The sequence below is a fragment of the Bombus affinis genome, chromosome 1, assembly GCF_024516045.1.
Source record: "Bombus affinis isolate iyBomAffi1 chromosome 1, iyBomAffi1.2, whole genome shotgun sequence".
In the NCBI taxonomy this organism is placed as follows: Eukaryota; Metazoa; Arthropoda; class Insecta; order Hymenoptera; family Apidae; genus Bombus; species Bombus affinis.
This window is the reverse complement of record NC_066344.1, coordinates 14,981,915-15,001,850: the sequence shown is the minus strand read 5'-3', so window position 1 is coordinate 15,001,850 and position 19,936 is coordinate 14,981,915. Positions and strand designations below refer to the sequence as shown.

The 19,936-nt window shown below is 42.1% G+C and overlaps 1 protein-coding gene and 1 long non-coding RNA gene across 5 annotated transcripts in view; one reads left to right on the top strand and one right to left on the bottom strand.

The window, feature by feature from the left end:
• Positions 1-229: 229 nt before the first annotated feature.
• LOC126922129 (anion exchange protein 2) overlaps positions 230-19,936 on the top strand; it is a 41,480-nt gene continuing 21,773 nt past the window's right edge. Inside the window, exons 1-2 of one of the 4 annotated variants that reach the window (XM_050734416.1) lie at positions 230-593; positions 19,063-19,256. In XM_050734416.1, coding sequence (XP_050590373.1) covers positions 19,203-19,256 — 54 coding nt within the window. In that variant the 5' untranslated portion in view covers positions 230-593; positions 19,063-19,202. Of the gene's footprint in view, positions 594-7,338; positions 7,492-16,639; positions 16,658-18,160; positions 18,380-19,062; positions 19,257-19,936 lie in introns of those variants that run through there. The other 3 variants (XM_050734435.1, XM_050734444.1, XM_050734425.1) reach the window with 3 other exon arrangements.
• On the bottom strand, positions 13,079-15,768 carry LOC126922804 (uncharacterized). Its single transcript, XR_007712942.1, has 2 exons — positions 15,381-15,768; positions 13,079-15,207 (listed from the first exon to the last, which is right to left on the bottom strand). It is a non-coding gene; the product is annotated as an uncharacterized LOC126922804 (long non-coding RNA).

Below are 19,936 nucleotides of genomic sequence, written 5' to 3'. Positions count from 1 at the left end.
TCGTGTTCCATCGATCAAGATATACATTTGGACTATGTAGTCTGAATCGTATGAATTACCACGTGTAACAAAGTCTGGAGGAATGGCAGTGTTTAAAACTACACAACTTGTAAGGTTTTCGCGCGATAAATAACGGAGCGCTGCGATTGGTTGGCGTACAAATTTGATTCCGTTTCGTTCTTTCTCTTTCTTTCTCTCTATCCCTCTTCTGGTTTCGCCGCATCCACCGGTCGTCGCGTTGAAGAAAGACCGAGTAACGTTTCCCCAGGGAAGTCGTAAACGACTTCAGTCCAGAGAGCCTCGAACCGAGCAGTTCCGAACAGTCTGTCAGTGACGGTGGTTTCGCGAACGCGATCATCGTACCAGTCGCTTGGTAAACGTGTGCGCGCCGGTTGAAAAAAGTTGTTACACGCAGCCTCTACTGGCTCTCCTAGCAACGCGGTGTCGCCTAAAGACAATGACTCCACGTTCCAGTGGTTAGAAGTATCGAGCAAATTACCGGCAACCGTTCGAACCGTCTTTTTTTCTCGATCGAGGCCAGACGGCCACACTACCTCTAGGAACGGCTCGACGTGTATCGATCTCGAGCAAGGGTATGTAAACATTTCGATTTTTCTTTTCCCGATCGATCATTATGTATTTTTTCTCGGATATAGGGTTCGTTCAAGTTCCGAAAATTTCATTGATATTTCGGTGGCAGTCGTCCGTTCACGTGCAACATCGTCGCTAATTTTTAAATCTCATTAAAATATGTTGTTTTATCTCTTTTGATAATACGTATCGGTGACTGACTAATTCTGTGGCCATTTTAGTTTTTATCATTAACGACGCTTCGTCTGTTGACAAACCTCGTTGCATTTGTACGATGACATTAATTACTGTGAAACATTTCCCATTTAGTTTTAGGAACTGTCGATTGGGATCTCGTATTATAGAGTGTATCGTGTAATTGTTTAAAATTACTAGTCGATAATACGGTTAAGAACGAACATACGTAACATGTGTATGCCGGTGCACGATTAACAGTTTCCGAGGTTTCATTGATTGTCGCATCTCTGATTCCGTTGGTTATAGGACTGTTATACAGATGTTGTACGCGTTGTTTCTTTCCAAAAAAGAGAGAGCGATTGTAGCCAGATTTTTGTGGCGTTCGCTTTATGAAACATATTCTTTGCGAAAGGCTATGTCGGAAAGCGTCGAGAGACAACGCTCTTTTGCTTATTTTTCAAACTTTGAAGCGTGACATGCGCTGATGTCTACCCGACGCCGTAATATATGTAGACGTGCACATGTGCATAACTGCAGCTATATCCAATCTCCATGCTACACTTTTTTTCATTTTCCACACGAACATATGCACTTTCATATAAAAACATACACACATAATTAAACGATACACCAAATTACATATTTACTACGGCAATATATATACGAGAAAGTATAAGCAGAATGGTCGATTTAACATATTGTTGACAGAGCCGGTAACTGTACTGAAATTTACATAATAATATGTACGTATTTTAAAGCTAACCGTTGAAACGGCAGGCGTTTCCCGTTCTGCGACGTTTACAATTCTGTATATCGAATGTGGCTATGTGTGGTTTGGTTCGTTATACTTTTATACGTCTAGACTAAACAGTTGCGAATAAAATGACCTGCGCTGTGAAAAACTAACCTGTACAGCGACGATTACTTCGAACAAACATATGTACACGTTTAGATAAATATATATATATATATATATATATATATATATATATATACACATACATATATTCCATGCTTACAAGCCTAAATTTTATCCCGAATTCGTCGTTAACGTCTGTTAGAAATTTGTTGAACATTTAGGTTACAAAATGCATTCTTACGATATTAAAAAATTCCATCTACGTATTTTATCCTACATGAGGATTTGAAATTGATCATTAAATCGACGTTGTATGGACAAAATACTGTGTGAAAGACTTTTATTTGCTGAATCGTCCAGTTATATATGATACACTACACCGACTGCGCGAAAACATCGAAATGTATACTGGTCTCGTAACGAATCGTATAATCAAATATTTTTTGCTTTCTATTTTTACATTTTAATTTTAGAATTCAAGCTACTTACGATATTTAGACAAATATACCGACTAATTTTTTTTATCAAATTTACATAATAGACGTAGTATAACAAACAAATATTAAACAAAATAATACAAGCATTATTGTAATCTAACGATCCAACCTAGAGACTGTGCGCCATTGTAATCTACACGTAGACACACATATGTTCGTTTTTTTTCTAGTAATATGGTAATTCTAAAAATATGTCGTCCAACTACTAGAAGCAATTGTAAATATTTGAAACTTCCTTCTTTATCACAGTTGCCAAGTAACCATCGATAAAATGTCAATGGTCCAATCTCTTGTGAATTTCCCCAGCCTGATATTTTGGACATTTTCAAGCACAAAAGTTTCGCGACATTTAAAATTCATAACTCCAGATATAAAATACAAAATTCACGCACAAAATAAATTCGAATTTCATAGATTGCTAGACTTCAAAAACATTTGAAATATTTAGAGCTTTAATCGCTAGACAAGTTTAGCTACGACAGGTGTGCAAGTCCATTAAAATACAGTTTTCCAGTTTTACGATTGTTGAGATCTTTCTATCCCGGCAGTTGATGCACGTGGAAATGCAATAAATAATCGGTAGTTAAATATATCTTTCCCGCTGCCATAAAGTACCCTTTTCATTTCGCATGCTGCGCAATGAAAAATAATAAATGACACGCTTATTGGCGAATATTCGATACGCGCAACGAAACGATTGCGACAAATCATTCGGTATTCCCGGAACGCGCGTTAAGGTAGATTTAGATCGATGCTTCGCCAGTGAAATTGGCCATGTGGCCAATGGCCTTGGGAAAAAATCCGTTGGCGTAAATGTTACTCGCAGTTAAAAAAGTAACGTTAAAGGTTCGCACTTTGGCAATGGAAAAAACATTGTTCAAATCGATTGCATGAGGCTTAATCACAGACGCTTTGTCTCTTGTTTATATAAAAATCAAGAAGTCACCGGTGGACGATTACTTCCGTCGCACGAGCACAAACAAAATAGTACACGTGGCCTAACGCCATCGTACAATTAAGTAGGTTTTTGTGGGCAAATTGGCTGGTGGCAGCTTCACCGCCGCCGTCTTTTATTGCGTTCTCTACCTGCTCTCGACAATAAATCCGAGATTCCCTGTGCTGGAGGAACGATTAGCCAGATAATTAACGAAGAATGTCTTTACAAAAGTCTATTCACAGGATGTGCTATTGAAATCTCCAAGCAGTAGCGTAGGAATGTTGGATTGCTGCAAGCTTTTAAAAGCTTTCGTTAGATATAAAACAGAACTATGTTTAACATGTATTAATGACAGTATAGAAGTATAAGGGCAGCCCTCGTTTCTCTTGAAACATTAAACCAACTATAATCGTCGTTGTTCGGCAAAGAATAATCATAACGTTCGATATGCCGTGTAAGTTATTCGGAACGCGGTGCACTGTTGCGTATATGTCTATTATGATTTTATTCGGTCGAGTCCTCGACTCTTTGACACACATCCGTCGTAATTCGTTTGAGTTACAGCGAAGCGCCGAATTCGTGGCCATAATACAAACGTGCACGCGAACCTGAAACCGTCGAGTAATTTACGGCAGCCAGCGTTCGTAAATACAAATTTCTCTTTCGAGCAAATCTCGTCGAACGAAACGAAGTATTCGATCGATGCGCTTCGGACCACTTCGATTATCTTCGGATTGCCGGAAATTTCGTTATTTTCTCCTAGTTACTACGGCTAATAGAACGTTCCGATCGCTTTTCGGTTAGCGACATCCTACTCTCTTTTCGCCAGCAAATTCATATTTTCGTACGCGTTCTCGAAATCATCAATGGAGAAATGACTATACGTTTCGAGCATCGACGACGATCTTTTCTCTGCAAATTAGATTTCCATCGTTTACAGAAACCGAAAAATTCAATTGGATCTGAGTAGAAAGATGGAGAAGCTTCTACGACTAATGCGATTTCGCTAGCTCGGAACGCAGCGATAAATCACGCGAGTTCGAGAACCGATTTCGGCTGTGTAGTTGTACATACTTGTATGTACACATATACCGTAAGCTGTCCCGCAATGTTTGCTGTCGCTTAAGTAGCCAGTGGAGTCGGTTGAAAGAGGCGCGACGATTCTCGACAATTTGTCGACCGAGGCACGAGCGGAGCGAACGTTCGCGTCAAGGGAATGATTATCGACAATAATTTGTTTGATTCGAGTTTTATAGGTTCGCGTAGCCGGCCGTAGTCACGAGTTACGAACTCGCTTTCAATGAGCTTAATCGAGCAGGTCAACACGCGACATCTCGTTCGAATGAATCATCGCAGCGAATCTTTGGAATTCGTTTTGGTCGAGAAGCATTGCGTCCGTTCGGTTGAATTGCAAATTAAACGACCTACCTCCCACTGTGTATCTTTTTATATACGTGAGATGTGATTGGAAATGTAAACATGGTAATCAAACGACACGGTAACCGTAACGTAATGATAGAGCTGAACTTGAAACGTATCGAAAAAATCAATGCGTTATCGAGTTCTTTCAAACTCGTGAAACATTGATTGATTTCTTGCACGATCGATGTTTTACCACGTGTGAACTTGATTTATCCTGTTATTATAGGAGTTTCCGTGCGTTTAATGAGAGCGCTTATCTGTCCGATAGCGGCGCGGATTTATTACACCGCCGATATTACGTACGCATATCTATCATTATCATAATACACGGTCGATCGTACAAATTTTGTAATAATCGCAGGGGGGAAAAATTGTCGCGCTTGGCTTCTCGCGATAATCTCAGTCTCGGTGGACTGACCGATCGGCATTTGCTCTTGTTATTTCTATTGTTCTAATTATCATCTCGCCGACGGATCTCTTCGTCGAACTTACTACTCGGGAAGCCGAAGAGTGACACGAGCGAGTACATCGGAATTTTGTCCTATTTAACCGATTTCAAATTCTTCTTTACATTCTGATTTACATGGACGCGTATACCCAGAGTATAATCAGGTGCCAATGCTTGTCACGTAAGATGTATTAATAAAACTCGACAGCGTGTAGGACATAAATTTTCTTTGTAAATCGAAACGCGCGTGTGGTTCTTGAATCGATCGAACGAACTTCACGAGTAACGTACCCTCGTTTTCCCATCGAAGATTATGAAATATTTGTACGACATAATCACGTCGTTTCGAACGATTACGCTTTTTTCCGTTTCCGTTGATTCACAGTTTAATTATGCCATTTACTTCGCCTCCTTGTCAGATCGTTATCATACGTGGAATAACGAAAGACTACGAATGGAATAAGAGTTCATTCTTGGAATGTCTGCATTGCCAATACACGAGATATGTTATTGCCAATGCTGTTGCTTCTTTCTTCGGCTGTTTGTTTTGCATCGGATTTCGTAGAATATCGGACAGATCGGAGACAACTGTTGACACTAGAACTACAACTACCGGTCAAATTGACTGGTTTTACAATTTTATTTTAAAATTCCTATTTCCTCTTATATTTTTCTTTTTTCTCAATGATGTAATGAATTTTATTTTGTTTTTTTATGTATTCAAATTTAAAATAATTTTCTATCAAAGCTACTTATATCAATACCAGTCGAAATGACTGGTGCTTGTCGTAGTATAAAAGAGTTTTGCAATCTGTTTATACAACTCTAATTAACCAGTTTCCTCGTTTTGTATAACTTCTCACAGGTTTTTAATATTTTTACTGCTTATCATTCGATATATTGATATCAGTTGTCAGGAAGATTCCGGATCACTCGCTATAATATCGCTAGATGCTAACACTAGAAATACCACACCAGTGAAAATGACTGGTTCTACAATTTTATAAACGTATTAAACGTTTCAGGGATCATGGATTAATAATACCAAAAATGTACTACATAACGTGGAATTCCTTCTGTAAGAAAGTAATAAATCGATAAATATACGAATATTCTATTTAAAGTATCTTTTAAAGACCAGTCATTTTTACTGGTTTTGGTATAAATAGCTTCGTGTTGACTATCGGTAGTTCGAATGTTAAATAGGAAATCGCGTAATAAATCACCGCCGAGGCAACGCGTTTAATTCGTCAGGTTGTTAAAAGTCCGGATCGCCAAGATTTAGTGGACTCGCGTTTGTCGACGTTTACAGTGGCCCCGAAGCCTGCGTATATTTCCATTGTAGCTAGGACTCGCCGATTCTTCAACGAGAATTACCAAAGCGCGACAGGCAGTGTTTCAAGGGCAACCTGCTTGCCGAAAAGTAAAAGGCGAGTGGGCCGTTGTGCATTTAGAAACAGCTCCGTGAAAATTATCTTCGAAACGGGAACACGGCTACACTGTTACTTGCGGCTCTTGCCAAGGCCTAAGAGAGGTAAACTGGGATTATGGGCAGAGCCATGGCACCTTTGACATCGTTGTTCTCTGCAACCTTCGTCAACTGACTAATGTTAGCCCGAAGGAAAAAGGCAAAGATATTGCATTCTTCTACAGTTTTCATTTAGGCGAACTATTTTCCACGTACAGCGAAATAGTTGGCCGGTAGAAAGCAGAGCATCGATTAATCAAATACACGTCGGTGTAAGTATACACAGGTGGCAGCCCGTTTAAATTGCACGTGCCTTTCAACCACCTTTCATCGGCCGTTTGCTAAACGATCCTGCTCTATCATCATCGCAAGGGACAAGCCCGTGTAAAAACGCCAACTTCCTTTCATACGCATACAAGACGGTTACACGTTCTTATCATCGAATTGCAAAATAATGAACATCGCTGATCGCCACGACATTGATCGATTCTGTCCCCCGTCGCAACTGAAACTCGATTAAAATTAATCCTGCGGCATAAACGCTATTACGTACTCTGTTCCGTAAGCTTCTTTTCTCTTCGACCATCGATCTGCCGACCAGAGACTAGAACCTAGCCATTAGCGGAATTGCTAGACCTTCGAGCTTTAGGTAAGAACCACTGGCGAGTGCTGAGAGTCACTGCGTGGCTGGTGCATAAACACAAAGGTGTAGCGATGTTCGATCGTTGTACGAGCGACTAATAATCGGCAGACTGGTCACAGGTAGTCGATTCAGCCGTGAAGTAAAATGGGCCTGAGTGTCTGCCGAAGTACATATTTACTATCCGAGGAAGGGGAGAACAGTACTTTCTACTCGCGAGTCAACCGCGCGTTTCGTCGCTGTCGCCGTAAGCATCGTCGTTGACGCGCGCTGTCATTCGTTGTGTTAGTCGGGTCGTGTAGTCGGCTGCGTGTGATCCACGAAGAGGTCGTGTATCAGGTCCGATAGATTGGCCGCTGTACGCGCTGGCGTTCTTCCTGCGCAGGTCTACACATCGAACCGTGGACAGGAAAAAAGCAGTGAAACGCACCCGGAGAGCCGCGTCTCCCCAGGTACGTAGCCAAGGGTCGGTCTCGAGCTACGCTGAAAAGATAATCCTTTCGAGTCCGCTTCGCTGCACCGTCTTTCGCTCTCTGCTTCCGTACTTTTGATTTTTCTGTTGATTTTCTCGCACGAATATGCTTCGAAGATTGGTACTTCGACAGGCAAAGGTCGATCCAGATTCTGTGAGATCAGTTTGGGTCATCGGTCAGAAATCTCGAACTCGACGAAGCTTGAAATTGTAACTCGTAACTTGGAAGCTTTTGGTTTAGAGAGAGTTGTTATTTTCGTATATATAGAGGGTGCGACAGAGTAACACGCACAGGCGGGTACGAGGTGTGATTCCTTATGAAGAAATAGGAGGGAAACGTGGGATCAAGTTTTCTCATTTAAGGCTTAGTCTTGGAGAAAATCGAGTTTGAAAATTTGTCAGGTATACTAAATACTTGTCAGGAGTTTGTTCTACGTGTAAAGATAGGTCGAAAGCGTAGAATAGAATTTTTTCGTTCGCCGCTTCGTTTCCAAGATAATATTGTTGGCAAACTTTTGGATCGATTTTCAAATTTATTTTTCTCGGAAACGAAGCTTCTTGAGAACAATTTTTATTTCGAATATTCGACTTATTTTTCACACCTAGAACGACCTCCTGTCGATTATTATATTTAGTCCTGTCCAGTTCGAGTATACACGATAAATTTTCAAACTTAATTTTCTCGTAAGCTGAGCATTAAATGAAACAATTTTACTCCATACTTTGTTCTTATTTTTTCACGTAAAGGTAAACGTATTACCTGGCACCTGCTTCTACGTGTTATTCGGCCACAGCCTATGTATACACGAGAATAATTTTATTTTAACCATCACATGCTACGTATCGTATCGAAGCTACGCTACTAGACGCTTCGCTTTTCTTCGTATTTTCTAATTTATTTAAAAATACATATTACGTATATATTTAGTTATGTGTTATTTTTTGGGTGGAAAAAAGCGAGTGCACGCGTGTCTGTACGTGTTTATCGACATTGGCAATAATTATAGGTTGCCAGAGGCGGCAACCGAAAGGAAGAAAAATAGCCGATAGAATGAGAATCGAACATCGTTAAACGTTAAAAGAGGCGCGTGATGTAACAGAAAAGACAGCTAAAATTAGATCGTTACGATGCCGAATTGTCAGCGCTGCTTCGTCTATTACGTATTTCACAAATTTTCGAACCTATCACGAGCCGATTAATCTATCAAATGTATTTGTATCAAAGAGTGAGAGCATCCCTATGAGATAAATGGTTTGCTTGCAAAGAAAATAAATGTTTGGCTTTCGATTAAAGCGGACCAGTGCGCGAGTACCGAAAGAAAGAGAATTATTATCGGCTGCTATTTATACCCGAATTCGAAATCGAACGTAATGGATCTTTAAACCGAACGATGTTTCATTTTACGGCAAACTTTTTACCATTCGAACGCATAATGGAAAGAACGAGAAAAGAGTGGAGTGGAATTGTAAAAGCGACGCGAGCGTTACGCGTGACAGTTATTCGAGCGTTAGCGATGCAACGTATTTGCAATTCGAATCTCCGATCGGTCGATAACAGCTATTATTTCGAGTATGGTGGTTCGTATTGCTTTTCGCAATATTCGATTCGTACGGACTGCCGTTAAACGGACGTTGTATGTACTTTATTTGCCGCGCGGCTATCGACGACAATGCACGAACGATTTTATAATCCGCAATTACCGGTATGTTCTCCATTGAGTTTCCCATTGAAATTACATAGAACGCAGGCTCGCTCGGTAAACAGCACGTGTTCGTTGAGCGTCGATGAATTCGTTTACGTACCAGGTATTTCCTGATTGACGATCAAACGACTTTTACGGTTCTCGAGCAACTTTCGGAATAGGAAAAAATTTGTTAAACAGACGTTAATTGATTTTCATGGACAAAATGTTCGGCTCGTTTAATTGCAAGGTATTCGAGCGAAGATAAAGAAGGGAGGGCAGTTTTATTGGGTTGGCAACTAAGTGATTGCGGATTTTGTCATTAAGTGGTAATAACAAAATCCGCAAACACTTAGTCGCCAAGCGAATAGAACGAATAAACCAGATAGTCGTGCAAACAAGTACGCGTATGCGTTTTTAGGAAACATGGGGCGAAAGCCTTATGCAAATTTGTTCGTGTCACGACTGGCGTTCACGACGGGGCCATTACACCGATCGATATCACGGTCCCGTGCACCGTCTCGTTTCAATGTATGAAAACGCCGGCGCTTCTCGTCGCGTGCAAAAGTTTGGTTACATTTATCGTCACGGCAACTTCTCCGAGCGGATCTCCAGTGATTTATTAAACGGTGCGAGATTTCTTTTAGCCAGCGCTCGCGCTGCCAGCACGCACGAAAAATGCAAATATATGCCGCTCCTGCCATTGCTTGGTTGTGCAATCGTGGCGATCTGATTGCCATAAGCGATTTCCGATAAAGCGTTAATGGAGATTTATCGGTCTACCGATGACTGTCATTGCTCGATCGTTCCATCCGACGAACAATTTCGGTGGATGAAGTGGAATAACTGCGGGGATTGTCGTGCGTGTCGTTGTCAGGTCGATCGAAGAAAATGCCAGTGGAAAGGGAAGGTAATCGAATAGTTTTTTGCGATACTTGCTCGAGCACAACCGTCCAAGCGGAAGCTGAAAAAAAAGCTGCTAGTCGTTTGGCTACTTAAATCGGTTACGCGAGGCGGGTCGATGATTGAGAGCGCGCTTGCTACAAGTTCAAAATTATCCGGATAACGCGATGGATGTTGTTTCGTTGAAAAGCTTGGCGCATGCGTTACGTTCTTAACATAGAAATATTTACGGATTACGGTAGAGGAATCGAACCGTGCTCGTTTTCCTATCTTCCTATTTCATCCACCTATTCGCTGACGCTATTGTTAAATATCGAGAACAGCAACCTTGAATAGAGATGGTCGATATTTTTAGACGTCCACGTCTAACCGTGACTCCTCGGGGTAAAACATTCTGACATTTCGTAAAACTTACGATTTAGTAGTTTCCTTGTGATCGGGATCACGCGCTTTTCCTATGATGGCGTACGACCGATCAGCTGATCGTCTAAAATTCTATGATCGATGATCCACGATGAGAGGAAGGTAAGGTTATCTTCGAAGAGACGTTAACAGCGAGGCGTGGTTCGCTATCGGTAGGTGCACCGGTTCTTCCATCACGTTGAAACGTTGCTTCCTTTCGAAACTTTTCTTTTACCTGGAGAACGTTTCTGAGAATAGAGAGAAAAGCTCGTGGAGACAATGTCGGAAGGGAATGGTTGAACGGTCGAGTAGCGACAGGTGGAAGTAAAGGTGTATGCACAATGATGGATCGATGGTAGCCTTAGCATTGTCAGCGCCCTTAGCATTGTTTGGTTCGCAGAGCGCCACCGTGCACGATCATCCGATTAGCCCTGACCTAGGTGCCTCGATGTTATTTGTGTCGCCGTTGCAATCCCTGCGTCATCTCGCCTTTTTCTTTCTCATCTTACACTTTTCACGTAAATCCTTGTTTCCCACATTTTTACCACGCACAATTCCTCCGTCTGCATCGAATTGTTTACGCGCTTTAAGCCGCAAGTGGCTCGCTGCTAGGGTAGTAACGTACGACAAATGGAAGGGTAGAGTGGAAAGCAATGGACGCAACTTTTTCACACTTTCTACCGGATAACTAGGCTCTCGGACAACGTCGTGAGAACTGGAATGCATGACGTTCAACGAGAAAGTATATATACACAGCTGATAGAACGCGAGGACGCTATATCGGGAAACGATTGGAAAAAGGAGAGTAGGTAGAAGGTTGGACGCAAACGATGCAGAGAACGATACGAATGTCAAGTTCTAGGAATGAAATTTTTATCGTGAAATTTCTGCTCTACTGCCTGGCTGGTTATAGGTCGGACTCGTGACCTGAAAACATAGGAAATTGTTGAGAGTAGGAGCGCGATATTACGCGCGTCGTTACGCGCCGCGTCGCGTCCCTGGATCCCTTGGAAGCGGCGCGCTGGCACACCTGCATACACGCGACGCGTCAAGGACGTTATCGAAGACACAAAAGCGCTATCATTTGCAATGCACGCGCCACGTCTCCGGCGATCCAATTTTCACGGAGATACTACGTTGTTTATGACGTTACGATTGCGAGCAAAGATGTTTATTCTTCGCGGTAAACGTTTACTTCTCGATGACACACCTGATTTACCGCTTATGCAAATGAAACTTCCCCGAATCTTTTAGGCAACCGTTAAGCACGAGTTCATAAATTTCCTGCAAGGTTATTTACTTTACCGTTGCACGAACGTTTATTATCTACATATAACATAATTGTTAAATCAAAAAAAAAAAAAAAAAAAAAAATCAAAATGTCAATGAACGAGAAAATAGAAAAGGGGTAAGAAACCGTGAAAACCGTATTGTACGCCGCAGGTAAAATATTCGACTTTTTCCTTCTTGTATGCGTAGAAAAAGATGGCCATACTCTACGTTTTCGTTTCTGTTGGGTAACCCAAAATGATCGTCGTACCGCCGCGGACCGACAGGACAACATTTTTAGACGAATAGGCGTGCAATAAACGATCGTTGCGTTCCGTTTACGACGCGACGTGTCACTTCGTCTGGCGTCTTAAACGTTCCCACTGTTCGCCCGTTTAACGCGCGTGTATCAGCGCACCGCGTTTGCCCTCGATCGTAGGACAACGCGGTCTCATGTGACACGATTAAGCGTCATAGGCGACGAAGATGAAGCAGCACGTGCGCTCGCGACAATTGAGGGTGAAAACCGCGAAAGACTTGTGACCACGTGACTGGAATTTCTCGCCGCGGTTAATACACGCATTCATTCGGTTTAATAACGACGTTGATCACGCCCATGCTGTACAGTTAATTGAACCAATTAAGTCTCGTGTTCTGACGTTGCTTCGGTCGAAGCGATTCTTCACTGCGACGAAAATTTCAGCCTCGTTAGATCTTCCGTTCGCTTCGCACTCGTGGGAAGTTTGCCGCGCGGATTTTCCCTTATTTTCCTATCGACCAGACACTAACTCGCTCTTTCTCAAGTATTTTTAATCCTACGGATAGGTGGCTGACGTGATCGTGCACGTTCCTATACTTGTCAACACGATTAAAGAAGCGGAACCTAACTAGAGATTTGTTTGGCCGTTTAAATGCGGCAACAAGTATTAAGTTGTCTCAAGTTAAGTTTCTTTCGTTTTGTAAGGAAATAATTCTCTTCTATTACTACAAATTGGATTCAGACGTAATGGAATATAGTATAGTATAGTAATGAGACAATGAAATAATATAAAGGAGAAAATGTTGTACATCTATTATCTGCTTATAAAAGGAGAGAAACTCTTGAGACAAACTAATATTCTTCCTTATATCCGCATATTTCCTATATTTTTACTATGTCGTCAACACTTAGCCAACCGCGCGAGCTATACGTTTCCATCGCGCCCGGACAAGCCAACCTGTACGCTGTCCACCGCATAATTTTCCAAGTATCGAGTACTAATATTCACTACTTAATAGACAAAGAATTCTAAAGATTATTCAAGTAGTCAATTATATTTTGCGGTAATGATTTTATTTAACGATTTCACATTTTGTTTATACGAAACATCAGATTAAATGTATATATTAAAAGCACGAAAAAATATAGGTAAAATTAAGAATATTAAAGATGACTAAAGATAAATAACACGACTCGAACGTGAAATAAAAAATTCATAATGCATTTTAATATTTTTTTACAGTGTGCTATCGTTCGATTATAACTTTATTTAGTCATAACCGATAATGTTATGGTCTTAACACCACTAAATTGCTGTATTTTATTATATACTGTACTTTATAAAAGCGGAAAAAGTGTAACAATTTCAGGTAGGCAATAACTGATAATAACAACAACAAAAAAAAAAGAAAACGCGTTGCTAAAGTCAAAAAAAAGGGATCTCCCTATTCCATTGGCTAAGTGTTAATATATTTCCCATAAATGCTGGAGCAGCAGCGGTCTATTTAGGCGAACGGTATGTTCAGAATTGGTTCTCTGTTTCGTCAAAAGGGCAGTGTCTCCATGCACGATGCTTGGTAAATTTCACGACTACAAACTACGACGAAACGCCGGATCCTCCAGTGTTCGTTGGTCGAACGTAATCGCATAGATGGTGGTCCGAGTTAAGATTCTCGTAAAGCACAAGCAGCTGCCTCGCTTATCTTCTAGAAAAAGATTAGGTCGATTTTGTACAATGTCTGACGCGCCAGGATATCGATAAGTCTCGTCGAAAGAAAACTATTCGAGTCGGTCAGAGAGAAAGGAGCACGTTGGTTTCTCCTCTAGCGTGTCTTTTATGGCACAAGGTTATGCAAGAAGCAGGCAGATTCGAGGTTTTCGACCTGATTCTATAAATCTTCGATATCTCGCATCGTGCAAACGTGTGTGTCTGTATGTCCTTTCTTCTCCGTACACGTGCTGCACTGCTCCGGGCGATCTTTTTTATTCTCTCTTTCTCTTCTTCTCTCTCTCTTTCTTGCTTCTCCTTTTTTCTGACTCTTGTTTCCTGTCCTTCTTTTACGTTACAGAGGGAGAGAAACAGGTTTCTCCGTTGTTGACCGACGATTTATCATGAGTCACGCGAAAATTTTCCATAGCCTTTACCACCATAAGCTCTAAATTCACGGACACATCCTTTGTCCCAAAACGCTTAGCGGTCATCTTAAAATCTCACGCTTCTCCGTCACGCGGAATATTTGCGCTCTTTCTTCCGCTGAAACGTGTGAAAGGTGACTACCATTACTTGCTTAATCCTCGTAATAGTACAGCATCGTGGTATTTATCTTGCCTTGTTTGGTGAGCAAACTGCCGGTTCGATAGCACACCAGAGATTCGTGGGCGCGTTCAAGTTGAATCTTGTAGCGCCAGCTCGTAACCACGCGAATGACGAATGACTCACAATGAATGAGAAACGTTCACCGAAATTATTTGCTCCTCCGATGGCAAGACTGCGCGTCGCGTCTTCCGTAACGAGAAGAGCGCCTTTTCATCTTCGCAACGGCTCGATCTTCAGATTAGAAGGCGGTATCGCGTGCGAACGAGCGATGATAAACAGTTGGCGATAAGACGAAAGTCGATTGCCGGACACAGGGAGGAGACGTGAAGCGATTCTAGCGGACAAAATTTCAAGTACATTCGCCATAAGAAACAAGCGACTTTTGCTTCGATTTTGATATTCGTGTCTATACAATTCGTTCCGCGACATTTGAATATTTCAGACAAGTCGAACCATGAAAGTTGACAATGCGCACGAAACATACCTCCGACTGTCATGTCGCTACGTAATACGAATTTACTTATTCATCGTCCTTTACTGGGTCATATTTATCCACGTGCTGAATTATTTACGAATATTGTATCGTCCTACGCCCGTTGTAATTTCCTCCTAATATCTAATGGTAATCGCAGTTCCCTCGTTTATATGAAAATCTAATTTCTCCCGATCCACTGTATAACATTTAACTTGCTTCGTAACGCGTCGTTCTTTCGAATCTTTTTCTTTTTCTTTCCCTCGGCAACTCCACGCTACGTATTCTTGCCATTAGGAAATTAAACGAGATATCGCGTTAGATATTAGGTTGCACGTCGATCCGCATTATGCTATATCCGCGCGTTAACTGTTTAATCGTTGTCACGAGAACTGCAACACACACGAAACAAGGTTCAAGGAATGGATATCGTTATGTAAGAGAGAGGAGAGGTTGGAAAAAGTCTGGTTATCGTGTCTTCTACCTTGCCAAAAAAATGAACAAAGAATAAACAAGAATATCCGATCGTGTGAGATATAAGAGTCTGTGAATTCTGACAACCTACCTTCCTTTAACGTTTCCCACATCATCCTCGTAATTTATTATCGATTCGAGACTCGTTTGCGTACGAGGCTTTCCAAGCAAATTACACCTTTCTTATAACTGCGAACGGAAGAGAGGTTATGTTTTATACCTGTCGTATGTATACTCGAATAGCCTGGAAACAGGTTTGGTGGCGTGAAATAAGGATTCGACAATTCGCAACGAGCCACGCTATGTAAACAAGGTTAAATTATGTCAGCAGCGGATTCGTGTCTCTAGTCAGCTCGCGAGATACTTTCACTGCTACGTTCGTAAACTTGAGCATCGGAGAAGCTGCGAAGCGCGTGATACGCGAATATCTCGTTGTTAGCCGGTAAAGCGCGTTGTATTAGTTTGTTTGAAAAGTTTCTTTCGTTTCATAAGTTGATAATAGATGAACAAGAATTTCTGTTTTATATTATTTTATTGAACTAGGTGTGATCCATTTCGTTCTATTTCTATTATTATGTTCGTGCATAATTCAATAAACTAATATAAAACAAAAAACATTGTACGTCTATTATTTCCTTATAAAAGGAAAGAAACATTTCGGACAACCTAATACGTAGAATATTTCCAGATGCGTATTTCCATGGAAAGATAGGATAGCGAGGTTTTACTGGCGCGTAAAGAGGCAGCAACAATGGCGGTGAAGGAAAAAGCGCGTGACATAATGGCCGCCAGGAGTCTGGTTGAGTGATTTTAAACTGTTTCGAATTGAAGAACGATAAGAATGCGTGGCAACGTGGCGAGAGATGCTGCGACGAGTTGGCAGAAGCGAGAATCGCGCGTTATCAAACCGTAACATAAGAACACGGTATTTGAAAAGGCCAATTGTCGCGTTGTTGCCGACGACAGATGGTTCGATGACAAAGGACAGTCGTACAGTGAAACAGGCGCGAACGAAGCCTTGGAGGAGACTTGCCTGAGATCTTTTTATCCCGACAGCTTCGAGATACTTGCCTATCGGATGACGTGACGTTCGTCCGTGAACAAGTATTCGTCGAATAGATCGATAAACGACTAGCCGGCTAGTTTCTTTCCTAGTAGTTTAATCGAGAGGTACGAATTTTCATTGTGAAACCTCCTACCTTGTGCGATCCGGTCGCACCATCAGCGCTATATATTTCCGCGGTCGTGCAGTCTCTCGCCAACAATTATTCGACAAAAGAACAATTAGACGCGTATGCCGGTGATCGTGGAAGATCGAAAAAGTACCACGTTAAAATAGTGCAACAGAAGTCGTGGATGGGACAGCAGGTATCGAAAGTTTCCGTTGCAATTAATCTCCGAGTGACTGGTTCGCTGTTCTCCTTGGCAACTGGTAGTTTTAGATTTCGTTCGTTTAAACATCAGCGATTTACGAAGCAAACGAAACGCGCGCGTAACATGCCGATCATTCGATATCGGATTTCTCTGTTATCTGCCTTCGAACTGTATTTATATTACTCAACTTGCTGGTTTCCAATTTCTAAAAATTCCCTCGTAATCCTGGCGTACAGGAATTCTATACTTGCTCGTGTCATAAGAGAACATTCCCCGACGTTTCGTCGCAACTAGTCGCTTCGCTTAGTTAGATAAACACGACGAATGAAACCGTTCAACTCGTTTTTCAAGCTTTGCTTGCGTGCGAACGCGTCGCTCGGCTGATGTTACCGCTAAGGGCCGAAAATTACGTTCTTCGATCTGGCAACGTTTCGCAGCGATCAGCCATTTCTCTCGTCCGGAGACGCGTACGCGCGACGCAATGGCACGACCGCCACAAAAAATTGCACGGCCAACGAGAAAAAATGCTCCGTGTTATTCGAAAAGCGATGGAAGCTGGTTCTCTGCATGCAGGCACTTTATTGCCCGGTGAAGATTTATCTGATAGACAGCGTGGATTAGAATAGCGTAAAGATAAAGAGTAGGATCGACGGTTCATTAAAGAGCGTCGTAAATCACTGGATCGCGTGGTAAATCGACTCGCGTAACTGAGAAAGTGCGGTCCGAACGAAACCTTTCTTTTTCTCTATAAACCGCGTAATGTCGTTAACCGGAAGAAATGAAGATTCGTTGAAATCCGATGCAGCACGTTGTAGGAAACTCCGAGGAGGATCGGTAACTCGGTGACGGTCCGACAGAAACGCAAGAAGTCGATTTTGCCAAGTCACTTTTTTTTTCTTTATTCATCGGATAGTTGACGCGAAGAAAAAATTCGATCACGACGAATCGGCCAGTAAAATCGCCGCTAATACCAATTTTCTATTATCCGTGGCAGACGTGGAAGATAATCCTCGGCGGAAGAATACACCGGGAATATAGTTGGAACACGCGACTAAATTTCCTAGGCACCAGGTATCACGCGCGGATAATCGAACAGACGACAGGCATTTCGTTGCGTCATTCTATCGGATGCGAGTCGGTAATTAGTGACGAGCGACGCTGGCCCCTCGTATTTCAATTCCATCTGTGCTCTTTAAATTGTCGTCGAGAGGAAGAAGATCGATTCAACGCGGTTGGTCGCACGCTTATACGTTTCTTTCTTCTTTTATCCGACTGTGTCTCGACTCGGTGAGTACGGAACAAATTAGCTAGCAAAGAAAAGCGTAAAAATTGTTCGACACACGTTGCGGAAGATGTTCCAACGACGAACGAGGGTTGATACGGAAGCAGCTAAACGATCGAGAAGAAGGCGTATTTCGGTTTATTTGGTTGTTTATGCCGGCAAGGTTACGCCATGCTGGCACCTTATTTGTCAAGTTATATTAGAATCGTTGCCTGTGGATGGTCGTCGCGTTGCTGGTAGCAGTGGCAGTCTGAAACGAAGTCAGTCGGACGGTCACTGTCGTCGAGTCACGTCTCCTTCTCGATAGTAGTTCAGTCCGCTCCACTCATCTCCACTATCCTTAGTTTGCGAACAAGTGTTCTCGAGTTCGCTCGCGATTCTCATCATCGTCGCGATCTCCGTCCTCGTGACGCCACACCGTATCGTCTCGCTCGGTGTGTACACGATCCTCCTGCCTTCTTCGTCCGTTTCCTTTCCTTTCATCTTCTCGCCCGTGTAATCTCTGCCGTCGTATTAACTTTCCATTTTCTTGTTTCTTCGCTAAATTCTCCTCGGCGTACGTTTTAACTCGCTTTAAGAAAGCGGTTAATCCCATCCCTCGTGGAATCCAATTGAAACATTTCCATTCGCCATTTTATCTTCAATTCTTTTTTTTTTTTTTTTTTGCTTTTATTTTTTTTCTCCCTCTCTCTCTCTCTCTCTCTCTCGACAGGAGGATCTTAGCAGGAAGCGGAATTCAGCAAAATCCTCACTCCTATTCCTCGTTGTATTCTTAATCGCATCTTGCTGCTTTATACCTCCGACATCGTTGTGTAGTAATTTCGCCGGTTGCTATATTTCCGTATTTTTATCGCCGTGACGAAGGGAGATCGTATAAATAAATCCGTTTTGATCGCTCTTGGACATGGTGGTCGAAAGGGAAGACACCTTCTGATCGATAAACTGACGATATTAAATGACGTAGGAATTATAAAAAAGGCGTGACCGAATGAGTTAGAGAAGCGTGGCACGTAATGATCGATCGACAACGTTTATTTAGAATGCAGGATAAAAACATCCGATAATCCGACATGGAATTTGTAACATTCTGGCTAAAGATATATTCGTGTTTGCACAGCTAGCAGAACGGAGCTGCCATCTCAGCGACTCCTCCACATGTGGACATCGCCGTCCCGACTCAGGATCGGCCGAGCACCCAGGAAAAAGACGACACCTTAAGCTGATAGCTGCCGCAGCAGCTACCGCGACCGGTGAAACATGGACAACACCAAGAGAAAGCTGTCTTTCCTTGGCTTTGGTAAAAGGGTATCGGTAAGTGTTGTTGCATTCTGCTTCACGCGATACGGCTGTTCTTGCTGTGCGATCGGATCGTGTTACGTCCTTTACAAATTCATGGTCGATTAGACGTCGTCAGGCTGCTATTATATACTCGAACGGAATGGAAAATCTATACTATCGGAGAAAAGCAACGCCGTTGACTCGCTTGTCAAATTCTCCGCACGTTCGATGATTACGCGACGGTAATAACAAACAACAACCACGACCACGATAAAACAGATAGATAGATAGATAGACGTGGAACAATACGGACATACCGATAACGCGTTTTTTAACTCCATACAACGTATTGCCTTCAAGTTTCGCGTCTAAACGTTTATCAGTGGGAAAAATCGGCGATTAGGATTTTTATGCGTCGTTCTACGTAGCAGCATCGAGCTCGCTACGTTCTAAACATAGCAGATGATAGATAGCGGATGAAAGTAACAGCATTTTTTTGCCATTGCGGAGAGCGCGTCGAGTCTGCAGATTTTATTAAACGACGAATAAAAAAATATCGTATCATTCGTGAAAGATTGCTGCTGGAATCCGTTGATACTGCAATACGTCTTTTCTTTTTCCTTTTTTTTGTTTTTTGTTTTTTTTTTATACCTACATCGTCCTTGACAATATACGTATTGTGCACGTTCCACGAAACGCACTTACCGTATTTA